At 43.0% G+C, this 16,675-nt stretch overlaps 1 protein-coding gene across 2 annotated transcripts in view; it reads right to left on the bottom strand.

Moving 5' to 3' along the window:
• Positions 1 to 15,506, bottom strand: part of pappaa (pregnancy-associated plasma protein A, pappalysin 1a) — a 70,748-nt gene extending 55,242 nt beyond the window's left edge. For both annotated transcript variants that reach the window (XM_085926283.1, XM_085926284.1), the window contains exons 1-4: positions 14,763 to 15,506; positions 6,426 to 7,524; positions 973 to 1,118; positions 243 to 536 (exon numbers count right to left, since the gene is read on the bottom strand). In XM_085926283.1, the coding sequence (XP_085782409.1) occupies positions 243 to 536; positions 973 to 1,118; positions 6,426 to 7,524; positions 14,763 to 15,159 (1,936 nt within the window). In that variant the 5' untranslated portion in view covers positions 15,160 to 15,506. The remainder of the gene's footprint in view (positions 1 to 242; positions 537 to 972; positions 1,119 to 6,425; positions 7,525 to 14,762) is intronic.
• Positions 15,507 to 16,675: the final 1,169 nt, after the last annotated feature.

Raw genomic sequence — 16,675 nt, 5'->3', positions numbered from 1 at the left:
ATTCCAATAAATGTCATTATTACTATTGGTCTCGCAGAAATTGAAAAGTCAACTGTTGAGCTCTTTTTAACTCTATTGCTGACCAAAACAGGAGCAGTAAAGCACAGTTTGAAGGATGAGGTGACGGCAAATAGAAGTCCAGTAGACCACTTTTACTTGACCTGAATTGTAATATACTTGAAAAAAAGTGCTTGCAATGTAACACAATGCGGAAATAACAGTAACAGTTTCCCATTCCTCACCTGCGTAACTCATGTAGTTGTTGAAGGGCGTGTGAGTGAAATGCGGACAGCCGCAAGTTTCGTTTCCCGGCTCGGGATCATGGCAGCCTTTGAACTTGGGCGTGGGGTTGGTGTCGGCGCATAGATCGCCAGTCTCCATGGAAGGCTCAGTCTCCAAACAAGCGTCGTTGCACGACTCGATCTCAGAGATCCCTCGAAAAACGTGGTAGAGGCCCAGACTGTGACCCACCTCGTGAACCATGGTGTCGGTGTGGCCGAATGTGCCGTAAAAGGACGGGTTCAGCACAATTCCACCTGGGAGAGAGGACAAATATAGTGTATCTAAAAAAAACAACAACGTCTACACACCTCTGCTTAAACGCTATTTTTTCTGATGCAAAAATAATAACAAAGAGAAATAATTCCATTCTCACTTTTGTCTAACACAATAATTTGGGATTTGGACATGGGTGTGAAGACTTTTTATATCCACTGTAAGAGCATGATGCAAACTGCAAACAATCAATATGTAGAGTCACGTAATGCATTATTCACGGTTCACCTGGGCTTCCTCACAGTTTGAGCTGTGATCAAGACAGGCGCTCGCTGCTTGAGGCTTGAACTGTAATTACCCCAAATCAACAGTCTGGACGGCCAGATACGGCATGGCCTGAATATTTGCATACGTGTGTGTGTGTTTGGGGGTAGGTGTGTGTGTGCGTGTGTACGTGCACATTGCGTGTCATCTAACCTAAATGCGTGAGGGCTTCTTTGTCCCATGGCCAAGTGGCAACCCCGGCTAGATCTTCATCAGAGGAGTTGGCAAAGAAAACATTCAGGTGAGTAGAGCCGTCCAAGCGCAGGATCTCTTTGAGCTCTTTCACATCCAAATAGGCTCTGGGAAATGACCGAGAAAGCACATAGGAATGAAGTGTTTTAACTAAAAATCAGTTGGGGTTTTTTTTGTACAAAGAAATATAAGGACAGTTGAAAATAAAGTCAAAGAAATAAATGGATAAAGTCATAATATTAGGAATAATCTATATACCTAATAATCTTGACAAGCTGTTGTGTTTTTCTAACAATAAACATCCAAATATTACAAGAACAAAAATGTTAAAATTTGATGACAATTGTCAAAACTTTACAAGATTTTGTAAATATGTCACCATACAAGATTATACCTCTAATTTACAAAAGAAAAATCTGAATTATGCAACAACACATTTGAACTACAATGTTGGAAAAAAAGGTTTGCTTTTTGGCCCCAAATAGTGATTGCTTTTGACTTTGGGACCCACCAACACACAAAACACATGTTCAATTGGATAAGAGTAATGGATTTATGTATGTGTAATGTACTCTTATTTATGGAAGACCTGGCTTGGGAACTTGAGCAACAAATTATGTGCACAGACGGATGAACAAATGGAGTGAGAGGAACAATTTGATAAAATGCGGCAATGCCGTTTCAATTTGAAAAACATCCTAATCATTTGTCAGCCTTGCTATTGCACCCTTGTGTAATCCAGAGGAAATTGAACAATGTTGAGGCTGTTGTCGAGGAAGAGCAACAGGCCAATAAACAGTAACCCAAAATGCAACCAAGGGCCTTCATTTCCCTTGTTTGTAGCAGTGCTGATAGCCAAGCCGCAATGCCTTGTGAACATCATGGCGACACATGTTTCATGTTGGGAAGACAACCAGTTCAATAAAACATTTGCTGCCATTATTCCATTTGATTCCCAACATCTCTCGAGGCCTTCTTCATTTCAACAATCCACCAATTAATTAAGTGCACAGAGTGAAGTATTGTCTTCCAGCATGTGGCCCAGCGATGTGATACTGATAATTTTAATCATTCGGCGGCACGATAAGTTATCGCCGCAGTCTAACTGTCATTCATTTTAGGAAGAAACTAAAGCCTGGCCGCTGGCCCTGGCAGGCTGTGTCAGAAAGCACAGCCATTGCTTGAAAGTGTCAATAATCTGTTGCATCTGCTGGATTTTTTTTTTATTTTTTTTTCCCTCAAAACACAACAAGACTTGGTCACAAATGACACTCCCTCTAAATATTTTGACCGATGCGCTCGACTGCTACCACCAATATTTCGATTTATAACTTCTGTGTTCTTGGATCATAAGATTAAGTATGACAACACAGAGGCAAAAAAACAAAACCAAAACATGGCTGTGTACAGCTGGGAAACAAACGTACTTCCTACTAAATGGTTCCGACCCTCTGGTTAAATGTGGACAAAGTGGTGAAATTAATGCGGCATAATCTCTCACTGGAACAAATAAACTGTACGCCTATGGGTAGTTTTTCTAAATGGCTGCCTCTGTTTGTCCATTTACACATTAGACGTCTGCGGTTAAGTAACGGAATCTTTGTGGATAAAAGTTAGAAGGAGGAAAATACTGGGGGGAAAAAATGGGATGTGATGATTTACACCATGATTAAATAACTCTTAAAGGTCTGCTAATTAGATCTCAATGGCTCTACATCAACTGTTTTCTTTTATATGAACCCTCCAATTACTTCATTACATTCATTTAGTGCCGTCTGTACTGTTAATTTCTCGTTCATCCTTTTGCACCACAACACTCTGTGTATCATTTATTCCATTCTGCGCTCTCAAACCTAGCCAGTCATGCCAGCGTGCTTTGTAGTAAATAGTTCCACATCTTTAAAAAATGTATAAAAAAAAAAAAAAAAAGGAGAGGCAAGTGTCTGCACAAGATATTAAAATCTAAATGTAAAACCAAGCTGACTGGCGGAGTATGTTCAATGTCACCTAGAGGAAGCAATTTAAAAGTGGCTAACAGCAGTGTTTGGCAGCGTTTTAGAGGAAATACACCCGTGAGAAAATTATCCCTCCTGGCAATTCGGCGAAGGTTTAAACCCAGAGACATTTAATAGATAATATCTCCACAAATTTTGATGGATAAATCTCACTGCACAGCAAGTATAACTGATTTCACAGGGCACTTTTCTGCTTATTCAAAAAAGGCCTACCGTACAATCGTAAAAGTAAAATGTACTTTTCAATTTCTTGCATAGTTGCGTCTGTTAATTACCGAGATGCTTACTTCCAAAAATACCGTGAGCCGTGGACTTGGATGCTAGGTTGGGCAAAGAGCAGCCATTTTCAGGCCACAACGTGACAGAGGTATCAAATCCAGGTCCAGAGACTAAATGAACATGAACATGCTCGACATACGTTTGGTGTTTTGTACAGACAAGAAAGATTCAAGGGTGCGTTCGTTTCTGCAGAGCCTGTGGAAGTGTTTGTAGCGCAGAGTATGGAGCGTTCACTCCATCTTTGTGCCCGTCCATTCACGTCTTCTTTTAAGTTCCGATGACCCTTACCCGGCTTTACTTCGACCCCGGTCTCCCTCTTTGGACCCTCGTCACATGGGGACGTTGGAAGGGTGGGAGTGAGGGATCGTTTGGTGCGATATCCGGGGATTTGTGTGGCTGCTTACATTTCTGTGTTCAAAGCTTTTAAACTGGAGATTATGACTTCATCCATTTACACCCATGTATAATTCATGTAAAGCTGTAAATTTGCCTCGTATACATTCAGTGGAGTATGCCTGGGTCCAGCAAAAGAGCAAGATAGCGTGGCTATAACATTCTGATGGCCAACGTTCATATCCCATTTGGGTTAACACCACAGCTCCTAAACCTCATTGTTCATCTCCACATTTATTACCAGATCTGATTGCTTGTCCTCAACCTTTCTACTTAACAAATGCACTCTTGCACATTCAAATTCCCAACGACCCAGAGATAAATTGGAAACGGGAATGATGAAACACTGGAGTGAATGCTCAAAGAACATTGGCAATATCTTCAGTGCGCCTTATGTGACTTAAAGAACACCATCTAACTAGATTAAAAAGCAGTACAGCGTATTTTCTAAAAAGATAGTATATAATCTGACAATCCATTATCCCATCGGAGTAGGCTAATGGCCTCGAATGTAGGAGGCCACCCCCTGTCACTGAAAGCACAGGTGAAATCTCAACAACAGGTGTTTTTATAAGAGCGTTCCTGGCTTTAAAAGGGAAGTGCAAAGTCCTGGTATTTACGAACAAGCACTCCATTATGTTTTATGGGACGGGGCTTAATGGTTTAGACGACCAACTGTAAAACACCAAAGTCAAGGGCCCGGGAGATTAGTCCCTCCACTGAGCTAAATACAGTGGGGAGAGGGAGTGGAGGAGAGAAAGGGTGCTCCATCCATCAATCTGCCACGCTGAGAGGTATTGACTCATAAGGAGGAGAGGCAGAGGCCAAGGGAAAACAGATGACCTATTAGCCTCTGACAACGCCGGGCCGGAATTTCATTTCCCGAAATGAAAAGGTTTACGCACCCATCTTTCTTTGGTTTAGGAGTGCTTAAAAACTTAATATGGGATGCTTTGAATATATTGTTGAATATTTCATTGGTGATTCATTGGGAGTAAATCAAGAAACCAACTCGCTGTGCCCTTCACTATTGATTTCCCCTCTCATATAATATCAATTTACACGGGTATCAATACCGGTGTATCTGTTCGGCATTTTTAAGAAAAGGGCCATGAGATAAATTTAAATCTCATCAAGATGTGTCATGAACATAGGTTGGAAAAATGCAATGATATTTAAAAAGAGTTCGGGAGAGAGGAATTGTTTTCTGTAGCCTGTGTCCTGTGTTGACTTGACTTTTACAAACCGGTGGCAATGGTGAAGAAATGAAAGCCACAGAGCATACCATACACATTATGCACCATAATCAAAAAAGCAAAGCAAGCAGTCACTTGAGCAAGATTATTCTGAATGAGAATATCGCCCCTGTTTTTCTTTCTTTCTGGAATGCGTCAAACCCCACGCCCATATGTCAAATACCAGGGAGATTTGGACAGTGGAAGCCAGTTGTTGACATCTAAATCAAGCAGATTCTCTGCCGCTTGATGAATGGGCTTTGAACGATGACTAAGCTGGAAGGGATGTGAAGCCCACCTGCTTTTACTCTCCCAGTATTGTTAATTAAATGTCATTATTTTGCTATTTAGCAGTCATTTCAAACAAAGGGATAGAGGCGGACTGACAGCGCTTCCAGCTTCAGCTATGATTGAAACCAGCCTCCTTCATCGCTCTATTCGCACTATCACGAAGATCTAAACGATGATTTAACGCTTTTGTTCATGATGACAACTCCCTGCTTTGTCCTCATTCAAGGCTACTGTGCTTCGTATACCCGCAACCGAAATACGCTGGTACCGGAGGACTGGCAGAGGCCTATTTAAAAAAAATTCTAAATATCTATGATCTCTGCCAGCTTTTAGTCATCATTTACAAGCACCAAGCATTATGACAAAATAAATATTTATGAAGGTCTACGTGTTTTTAGGCAGCCACATCAAATACCGCAATCCTTACGTTCATGTGCTGTACACCTGGAAGGACGCCGTGAAAAAAAAAAAAAAAAAGATCCTCACAAGTTTCTCCACTGTTTTTCGTTGGAAAATCCAGCCTCCTGTGTTTAGGGACCCTCACCTGCCTCCCAAGGAAACACGTCTGTGCGGTTTCCTGGGGAGTGCGGCATGTCTACAATAATTTCCATTGCTACAAGCAAAAGTCATTCTGGTCCCGTTTTCCTGACCTCTATTTGCCTTTACACTGTTTACAATCTCACTCTTTCCGAATCAACTGCCGCCTCCAATCAAGACGGCTTAATTAGGATCACTGGCTACAGGAAGCAAAGTAGAGTAAGGTGGGGGAGAGTTGTTGAAAAATGGATACACACACACACACACACACACACATGCACAAAATGATCCGTCTGGCTTGCGTATTTGCTACCAGAAGAGTCATCATGTAGCATTTGTTTTGTCCCGCTTGTGTGTGGAACGCTGATTGAACCAGGCCGAGGTAAGATTGGACTAGCTACCCCCGGAGGATTTCCCAGGCCACACAGGCTGGGAGTTGAGTTACAACTCAGCCGCAAACCAAATGGTCAGGAAGCAGGACTACACTTCCAAGCCCATCTTGCAGAGCGAGCACACTGACAGATTTATCTTTTGATTAATCGAGGAATGAGAGGTGTGGATTTGGTCTGCTGAAATTATCTCATCGAGACTTGAGGGAAATTAACCAAGTAATGTTGTGGTGATATACTTGAGAAATTACTAAAAAGATTGGTGGTGGTCTTACTTGTGTGGAGAGGAGCGGTTGAAACATGTCTTGGTCACGTCCGTTACATCAGGGTTGCAACAGTCACCAAGGTCGTAGTAGAAATTTTCCCAGTTACATTCCGGGTCACACACGCCGTTTCCTTGCTTGCTCTCAGGGCAGCGACTCCGGTGGCCTGACACGCAGTCTCCTGCGTCGAAACCGGTGAGTGGATGGTTGCATTCTGGGTCGCAAGTGTCATCACCCACTTTGTTGATGTCGCAGTTAGCGAGGATCAATCTGTTCCGAAGGGACGAGTTGGTTATGTTATGAATGCTGAGCTCCCAGGTGATGTTGTAGGAACTGAAAGCGTCATTAAGACGCTGGTGCTGCAAGCTGATTTGGTGGTCTGACACGGTCGGCTTGGTCCGCGCATCGTCCCAAATATTTATCACGCGATAACGTACTTTCTTGGGGCGTCGGAAGCTGGAAAGCTGGTTGTAATTTTGGATGACCTCTACGTTGTCACAAACCGTTTGGCCGCAAGCTGGGGGCTCTAGCGTCGTGTCTAATAATCCTTCAGCATTTCCTCCACCGCCATGAAAACCCATCCGTCCACTTCCCCTCTGCTCTGGCTGAGGGAAGCTACCGTCTTTTACAGTCAGCCACTTCCTGCCTGGATGCTCAAAAGTTTCACGTATGACCAGTTGAGGTAGATCTTGCAGATCCTCATTGCCCTGCATATCCCTGATAATCTGCCTCGGCCCTCGAGCATGCCTCCACAGGGCCACCCTCTCCACCGCCCCTCTGTAGTTATGATTCAGTGCGTTTCCGCCGATCATCAGTACTTTGCACTTTTTGGTCAGGTGACTGAAGACGTCGCCCGACTGCTCGCGACTCACGCCAACTTGGGCGCCGTTGACAAAGAGCTTCATGTAGACGCCATCGTAGGTGACAGCTAGATGCGCCCATTGGTTTGGTACGTAGCGTGCATTGGAGTGGATGACGGTGGCCTTGTGAGCTCGATCTGTCTTAAGGGAGAAGAAGAAGCGAGGGTCTCGGTTGCCATGTTCACTGACCGACTGGATGCCAAGCAACCAGCCTCGATCGCTGGAGGCGTAGAAACATTTGTCGTAAAGGCCTGGGAAGACAACACAAGAAAAGCTCGTTATTATGTGTATTTGCTTCGTCTGTCACGAGTGCAACAGTACCGGTTCACCTCACCGGGGAGGGCAGTTGTATATTCAATAATATGAGGTAAAAATGCGTTTACATAGAAAGCTAAACCTTTCGCACTCACATTCACACAGTCACTGAGTGGGAATTGAACCGATGCTGTCTGTACAGAAATCCGGTCAGAGAATTATTTTATACCATCAGTGTTCATACTCAAATACTACAAAGACGATTATTGATACCTCTGTCCCTTTCTGTGAAAAATGTTGGCTTTTATCTCCAGTTATCTGAGGCCGCTTTTACAGAAGACTCCAAAAGGTCTTATGTGGGAGTCAAGTGAATCCCCAGAGTTAAAAGACAGAAACTCAGGTGGAGAAAACTAACAGCAGCTGCTCTGGACTGACATGTTCAAGCTTCAGATAGTTGGCCGCAACACAATGGAGTCTGTTAGCCAGAGGGAGAAAGCGTGGTACAAATATGTCTCTGCAGGCAAACGTGAAGCATGGCAGAGATTCCATGCAGATTTGGGAGGGTGCATTTGTCCAAATAAAGCTGTGGATTTGGTCAGATATTGTGGTCTTGTCTTATCCGTCACGCAAGGCTATCCGCAGTCAACACGTGATCACCCAGCATAACATTAGGTACAGCAATACAACATTACTCCCACCAAGGAGCTTCATAAAACTCAACCCAATCCTATACAATACAAAAAAATCTAAAATATGTTAAACTCTGGCAATTGTGATTTCCAGCTGTCAAGATCGGAGCGTAGATCCATAAATATGCTTTATTTTTCTCCCATATATCTGAGGGTATGTTGTCCTGGAAATTGGGTTGAAGTGCATGTTTGTCTAAGGGGAAACTCCATGGAAATCTCTCTGTATAGGCTTTTCGCGAACACTGAGTGCATTTAAAGTTGTTAGTGTAAATGTCCCTTGCCAGCTAAGTAGCCAGAAAAGACACAGTTCTCTGCTGAGGCCTTGTTTTTGTAGAGGCACCAAAACACCTTTTTCCTGTTTCACTTGGACCATGTGTGTCAGCTCCAGCATGGTAATGTGTTTTCACTTCTTAGGGGATCTCTGAATGCTAACTGTTTGTTTGTTTAATGCTTGTTGAGGTACGTATGAGACTGGCGCACACGTTCGGGTCCACGAGGGTTCACAGCGAATGCAAGTTTGTGGCCCAGGCTGCTGCAGGGACGTTTTGCAAAGATTCAAAGAGGCCTTGGCATGTCTGAGATGGTTCATCACAGAGGATTTTGACTTGTCAGCTGAAAGAAGAATACTTTCCTCAGATTTATTTTTTTTAAAGAATTTCTTTGGACACTATCAGGGTCTTAAGCCCCCTGGACCTGAGAAATAGTGATAGCTGTAGTGATTAATAAGATTTACAAAAATTGTCAATTGATAAGTCATCTTACACGGAATTTGTAAGAAACTACTATTTCCAGAATGCACAGCAACAGCTACAAAGTTTTTTTCTGTTAGCGGCTACATTCACGAGTGCTGGTCCATCGGCAGCACAATCAGCCTATCAACCTGATTTGCCAACCTGGTAAAACTACTGGATTCTGGATCCACTAGTTAATTTCATATTTAAAGTGTGACGTATTTTTCAAATGGATCTCTATGGAATTCATACGTGTCAGGAAAACTCCATGAGCCATATATTAGGGCCACCTCCAGTCTTCACAGAATCATGCCTCTTTGGTGGTTGTGCATGTATTGCCAGGTTATGCATGATGGATATGAAAGAAAATATGAACAACTAGTTACCTTAATGATTTTCTTTTCATTCATTCATTCATTCATTCATTCATTCATTCATTCATTCATTCATTCATTCATTCATTTATTCCTTCATGTTTCAAACCGCTTATCCTCACAATAGTCCAAGGCGTGCTGGAGTCTATCACAGTCTAGAGGCACTCTAACTTATTGTCGTAATTATTGCCATCAATATTTGAAGGTTGATATTAATTGCAATAATAATTTATCCAAATTCGCTTGTCCCATATCTTGGTTTCGCAATCGATCAATAATGGTGAGTCCTAACTTTTATCTGGTTCTCATTAGACAGCAAGCTGCCTCAGGATGCATTCATTAACTTGCTAATTCAACGGATTTATGTTCAAAAGAAGAGCGACGGCCCGGGTTCAGCGTCAAGGTCAGGTCTTAGGTGGATGACGTCCGCCGCCTTTTCACTCAGTTGGAAGGAAAAAGCCCTCCATCTGTCAGCTAGTGCACTCAAGGCTAAAAGGTGTGCTCCAATGCTCGCAGGGCTCCTCGTGTAAACAGCTGTCATAATTCTGCCATGCTCAATTAATCTAACACACTACACTTTTCCAGAGCCTGATTTTGGGACTTGCCTGCTTCGTAGACTCAATATACAGGTGTGTGTGAAAATATACTGTATATTTATTAATTTTTTATGTTTCTATCTATCTATAAGCCGCACGAACTAAAATTCGGGGGAAAATCCTGTTTTGTTCATAGATATTAACCGCACCGGACCATAAGCCGCAGGTCTTTAAAATGCAATGTTCTCATTTTTATTACCTGTATTACCAAAACAAATCCTTTGACTATATCAGAAAAATCATGAGAAATCCATAGATAAGCCACATCAGACTAAAACTAGCAGGGTTCAAAGCTTGTGCATAACGTAGCTGCTTATAGTCCGGAAATTACTATATTGCAAATGAAGGTAACATTAGCAGTCTGCACATTCATTCAGTGCTCCTTCTTGTCAAACTGCATAAATTGATGGACTCCACTGATGGACCAGCATGGCTGAGAGTCCAATGAAGCTTTCTACCTTTCTCAGTGCTCATTCTTATCAAACAGCACTAGCTATAAAAAAAAATCTAATTAAGTTCTTTGTGCAATACAAGCTGAGAGCCCTAGAATGAGAAGCTAATATTAGCAGTACACATTCTGCTACTCAAATGTACCACACCAGTCATAGAAAGACATTTGTTTGCAAAAGGTCGAGTGAGGTGGTCTATGATTCTTTACATTTTGTACCGAGAATTTCTGGTGGAGCTTCAAACGTTTTGAATGTACTTCAAGCACAACCACTGTACATTACATTTGATATATTATCCATTTGTATCCACACACATTAAGGGATTTACAGTCGTTCCAAAGGCCGCCTTGAATTTGTCTCAGTCCAAGAAAAACCCCCGCAGGAAACAAAAGGCTCGAAAAAGTAAAGCACCACTAACACACACACATGCGCTACAAAGAAACACGTCGGCTTTGACAAACAATAAAGAATGTGTTGACTTTGTCACCCTACAAGAGGTGAAATGTTTTTTTGTCCTAAAGCCACAGTTTCCCTGAAGAATGATGGAAAATGCAGCTGATATTTAATCTAAAACATGAAAAATGAAAAGATATTGATGATAAAAATGTCATGACATCACATATTGAGACTTTAAACATTTAACTAGGCTGTCAGGCTTAAATATTCAAGACTACTTTTGGAGTCTTTGCGCTTGCGAGTCTGCCAAAAAGATTCAGTTAAAAGCGTTTCGGGTTATTGGACCCTGACAGCTTTTTTTGCACCGTAACTTTTTATTGTGACATTGACATCCCATTAAGGTAACTGGCGGTGCTCATATTCACTTGAGGATGAAATGTATAAGAGTTTAAGATAATAATCACTGCTGTTACACTCAACTCCTTTTATAAATCAACCCGTTTGTTCTTCCTTCAGCTCGTTGACGACAATTGTTTACATGAGCAGAAATAGGCCGATCGAGATGTTCTATTAAAAAAAAAAAAAAAAAAAAACTATATTGAATAATTGTATGTCAGATGTACATCTGCCCATTTTCTATACCGCATGTTCTCAAATAAATCATGGATTTACTTAAGCCTTATGAAGGTTATATATGCTTTATTGACCAGGTTTTGAATATCGTCACTTGTTCCACCATCATGGTGAATAATCCTCCCGAGGTATGTGAAGTTGTCTGTATTCTCCAGGACCTGCTTTTGTATTGTTCTATGTTGGTGCATTAGCATTGATGGGCATGACTTTAGCTTTATTGATGTTTATGCTCAGTCCAACCTATTTGCCATAGTGTTGAAGTCTATCAGTCTTTTCCTGCAAGTGTGTATATGTGATCGTCTGCAAAGTCGAGGTTTCACAATGATGGAATGGAGGGTCCATCTTATCCCCCTTGTCTTTTCCTCAGTGGTTCTCCTCATGACCCAGTCTGTTGCCAGATTGTAGAGTAGCGCTGACATCACACATCCTTGGTGGACTCCAGATCCTACAATAAAGCTGGTAGTGCTTGTTCCCACTGGTGCAGGAAAAGCCGTTCCAGAACTGTTGGATGAAGTTGACTGTGTGGGAGGGGATTCCATAGCTTCTCAGGATTTTCCAGAGACTATCTCGATGAATGTTGTCAAACGCTATGTCGTGATATGTGCTACATCCGTTGAATACATATGTTGATCCTGCACAATGACATTCTTCCCGGCCAGGAATGTCAGACGAGAACTTCTCTGATGCACAATAATCCTCACTCGCAGAATTGATTACAGTTTTCACTGTACCTTATGTGCAAGAATGTGAGAGGAAGCCTGAATACTCTGAAGAAAACCCAAATAAATGCAGGATGCTAACAAGTAGGCCACCGTGCTGGCGTCTGTATGACAAACACTTAAAAATCTCTAATGGACATATGAAGTCTTTTCCTTCCCAGTATAACAATTTTTGTGGTGAAGTACAAATGATTGCCTTCATCTGGTTTGTACCAGACACGAATACAACTCAAGAAACTGAAGCACCGGATTACAGTACATCTGTTATCTCAGTAAATATCAGCCGACGTCTGCATGGAATTCTCCCTGGAGAGAACTCTGGTTTGCCTTGCCATTTATTTTCTTCTTCCCTTGATGCGGGACAACGCAAAATGACCCGGATACGGGGCTAATAGGCCACAACAAAGTTTGCATAACATTTGGTTGCAGAACTTGATGTTCTGATCGTGTGTGTGTTTGTGTGTCTGTGAGCGTGCGTGCGTGCGTGTGTGTAACAGAATATTTTTTTCTTTAAAGCTGGGATCAATTCTGACCACATGTAACAGTCACAGCAGCACTAAGCTTAAGAAGAGCACAAGACGTACCCAGAGATTTGATCTGCTGAGTGTTAACGGATGCCTATTGACAGTATTGGACGACCAAACAGACAACCTTGCCAGCTCTCTGGTCAGAAAGGAACATAGGCTACTCCTCTTAAAGAGCCCTCCATGTACACCAAATAATGTCACCTTTTTGGTATTAGTTACTACAGGGAACATATTAGGGAAGGGTCTAATTCCCAGGTGCAACTTAGTAAACAACCACAGTGCAGCTCAGCCTCTGGCTATCAATATGCTTTTGACAGGACGTCAAACTTGGTGAATGCTCACCAATAGTTGGGGAGAGTCTTTGTGGCATGGCACGTACTATATTCACTTTTTTTTGGCTTAATCAAATCGATAGTATGTTATTTATTGTAAATAGTAGGATCTTGAAATTATGTTTGGAATCGTTACTTTCAGAAGAGACACTTGTACACTGTACATCCTGTGGGAATGTTAGAACATGGCTCTTATGGCCATCTGAAAAGCATGGGCTTACTGTGTATGGACATAAAAAAAGGAATAATTATTTTTTTAAATGTTAGTCCAGCCCATAATTTCTTAATTAATACATAAAGAGTATCCTGCCACTTGTCCCTGCACACTGAGGTGATTTTTCCCCTTAGACTGTCGGATGTCCCGTGCGGCTTCCTCCAACTTTCCAAATGAAAACTAACAACACAAGTAAACGGGTCAAAAATGAGAAACTTTAGAAGAGAGCGAGGGGAAGGGGGGGGGGGGGGGGGCACTGGGGACACAGGAAAGGAGAAAACTGAAATGGTCAAAACAAGTCAGTCTAGAAAACAGCTGCAGCAAACAAGCCGCATGGATCAAAACAAGGGGATGGGGCATTTGCAGAGGCCTAAATTTAGATTTAAAAGATTAGGCTTTATTGGGAATGTTTGATCATCTTATTTGCTCTCTTTAGGGATGGCAGTTTTCCTCCCCACCCCCAGCATGGCAGAAGGCGACAAAGTAGTGAGATATATGGCGGGGGGGGGGGGTCAATATTTATGTTAAAATCATGTTCTAATTTCATTTAGTGCATCTTTAAAGGTGTTAATGTGTATGATGCACTGCCTCCCAGGGTTTGTGTGTACTTATCATTAGATGCCACCACAAACTCTTACAATGCTTTTTTTTTTTTTTTGCAGAGCATCCCCTGCCAACTGGCAGCTCTAAAAAGTGTACTCTGCAAACAACACACACACACACACACACACACACACACACACACACACACACACACACACACACACACACACACACACACACACAGACATACACACACTACTGTGATTATTTGGGTGTGAAGTCAGACACAGATAGAAATAAGTAAATTTGCTCAGATGGTTGAGTGAAAGTCCCACCAAAACGTGCTGCATGCTTACGCGCGAGGAGGTACCGGGTTCATTCCAGTTCAGTTCGGTTCAAAGGCAGCCAAGCAGCCATCTGCACAATAACGCAAAGGCAGGAGCAGGTAACGTGTGGCACGACGCTCCCTATTGGCGAACCGAGGTAGCGCGGATTGTCGTGCACTGTAAATTGGTTTAACGCCTCGACTTTTGGTGCCTCTTTGTACGCACGGCTGCAGACCCGAATGGACAACCCCACTCGAGCTCCTGAAATCCCGTCTCCATATCATGACCTTATCATCTACTTAATCTAATTAACAGCTTTTATGTTGCGTGGTGGGAGATCAGTATGACCGGGTGCGTAAAAGAGCGCAAAAAGCATCCAATCATTTGAAAGAACGTCCTAAAAATGCGTGCCCCGCGCTACATATCAACTTCTTGTGACGTGCTCGCGCCGCCAAACTTTTTGGCCATTACATCATAGTTTTAAAATAGCCAAGTAGGCTTTTGGAGGAATACGTCTGAACGCGCGTCGACACCAGCTGACACGCTAAATCTGCTCCATCCAAGCTGCATGCAAGTGCGTTGCTCTTTCCTCAAATGATGCAAAGTTAAAACATGCACGCGTTGACATTATTGTACGGTGCAGATTAAGTGGCCTAAACTACATCTAACATATCAAATAAAAATAAATACGCAGTGGGTTCCTACCTGCTATAACAGTGGGTGATCGCTGACCTCCCTCCGGCTTGATCCACATCTCAAGTGTGAAGTTTCCTCTGGGGATCTCCACGCCGGGCTTCAGCCGGAGCTGGTCACCCCTGCCGGTGAAATAGACAGCCTTGCCCCGCTCAGGGGAGCTCACCTCCGGCTGCGAGGAGGAGCGTCGACGCTGGCGGAGCCCCCGGCGCTCCAAGCCGGCCAGGGAACGCTTGCCCCGGGGCAGACGCGTGGCGCAAGCCCCCGGGACGATGGCTCTTGCCTCCCTTATGCGCACCAAGTCCCTCTTGGATCTGCCTTTCCGCCGCTCCACAGTCCCGCACTCTGATCCAAAACACAGGATGAGAATCACCAGACAGGACACCCAGGGAGACGTCCAAAGTTTCATTTTTTCACAATGAAAAATGCCAACAAATGTGACATAAAAATCCCGAATAGAAAAATATAGTCCACAATTCCTCCTCTGTTTGGAATCCTCTTCTTTTTTTTTTTTTTTGCGGTTGAAAGTGTCTAAATAAACCTCATAAAGCTTTGCTGTTTTCCCCTTCTCTTTATAATGCTAAGCCACGACCCCCTCTCTTCTTAAGCAAAACTACTGTGAGACATTGAGGGGACACGAGGAATATTTGATTCATGTATGTGTTCCACGGTGCCTTTTCAATGGGTCCCATTTAGCCAAAGGGATGACTAATAACTAATCAATCAAGGAGAGGGGGGTACGGCCGATGGCCCCCCCCCTCCTCATCTCCCCCCCCCCCCCCCCTCACCCCCCTCTTGGACGGTAGGAGTTACTCGCAGAGATCCACAGTTGTCCGCCAAGCTACTGTCACACCTTTTTTCCCCTCTTTCCTTTCTTTTTTTTCAATTATTTATCCCACCCTTAAAAATGAATAAGACGTTTCACCAATTAAAAGGCGTGGGAAAGTGACAGCGAGACGACCGCTCATATTTACTCAAAGAAATCTTCACAAACAAAAGGAAAAAGGTCCCAACTTCCTTTAGGATGCTGTGTTTAAAAAAAATAAAAAAAATAAAAAGTCAAAGAAGTTGAAGCGGACAGGGAGAGGGGGTGCAGAGCCACAGCATCGCCGTCCTCACGCGCGCCTTAAGCGGTCACACTTGTGCGCACCAGTCGCTCCTCGCTTGCGGAGCCGGTTTCTCCCCAAGTGTGTTGTCTGTGTGCGTGTATTCGAAAAGAACAACTCGTGTTTCAAATGTTTCGGCTTTGTGTGTCTGTGTGTGCGCTCGCGTGCCCGTGTGTATGTGGTCTTATTCCCCCATCGACCCATCCCCTCTCCTTCAAAGTGGGAAGTCACACACGCACACGCACAAGCGCGTGCACGCACACAGGTAGGGCTCGCACTGTCCACTGCATGCTGAGATATGGTTGACGTTTAGTGTGTGCTGTATCCCCCTAGTGGCTACAACCGGAACTAGCATGCCATGCATTCTCAGTAAAATCCATATTTATGACACATCAATTAATTGCTTTGGGAAACAATCCCCGATAATGTGCTTCTGGACCAAACAGTCACAATCACCAATCTGCACAGGGAAATTTTTAAAAGGTAATGATTCAACATTCTTAACAGTCATACAAGTGTACAAAGAAGCAAGGTCAGCGCCTTAAATGATGATGTCACAGATGGACCTCGCTAATTCTAACAAAACTGTGAAAAGTTAATAAAAACAAATTGAATTGCGTTTCTTTCTGTACTTTGCTATTTTTCCACACAATTTGACTTTTAAAGAATTTACATGCATGGCTTTAATTGAATATTTATTTCATATATAGTAATCAGAAGTAGTAACTTTGTGTAGACTTTCAATGTGATGTCTTTCCGCAGACTGCGTGACGTTCTTTTCCATAAACTTTGTATTTACTTGATATGTAGTTTATTTCC

Source organism: Syngnathus leptorhynchus, chromosome 12 (assembly GCF_054491065.1).
Source record: "Syngnathus leptorhynchus isolate UIUO chromosome 12, UIUO_Slep, whole genome shotgun sequence".
NCBI lineage: Eukaryota > Metazoa > Chordata > Actinopteri > Syngnathiformes > Syngnathidae > Syngnathus > Syngnathus leptorhynchus.
This window is presented reverse-complemented; position numbering and strand designations above follow the sequence as displayed.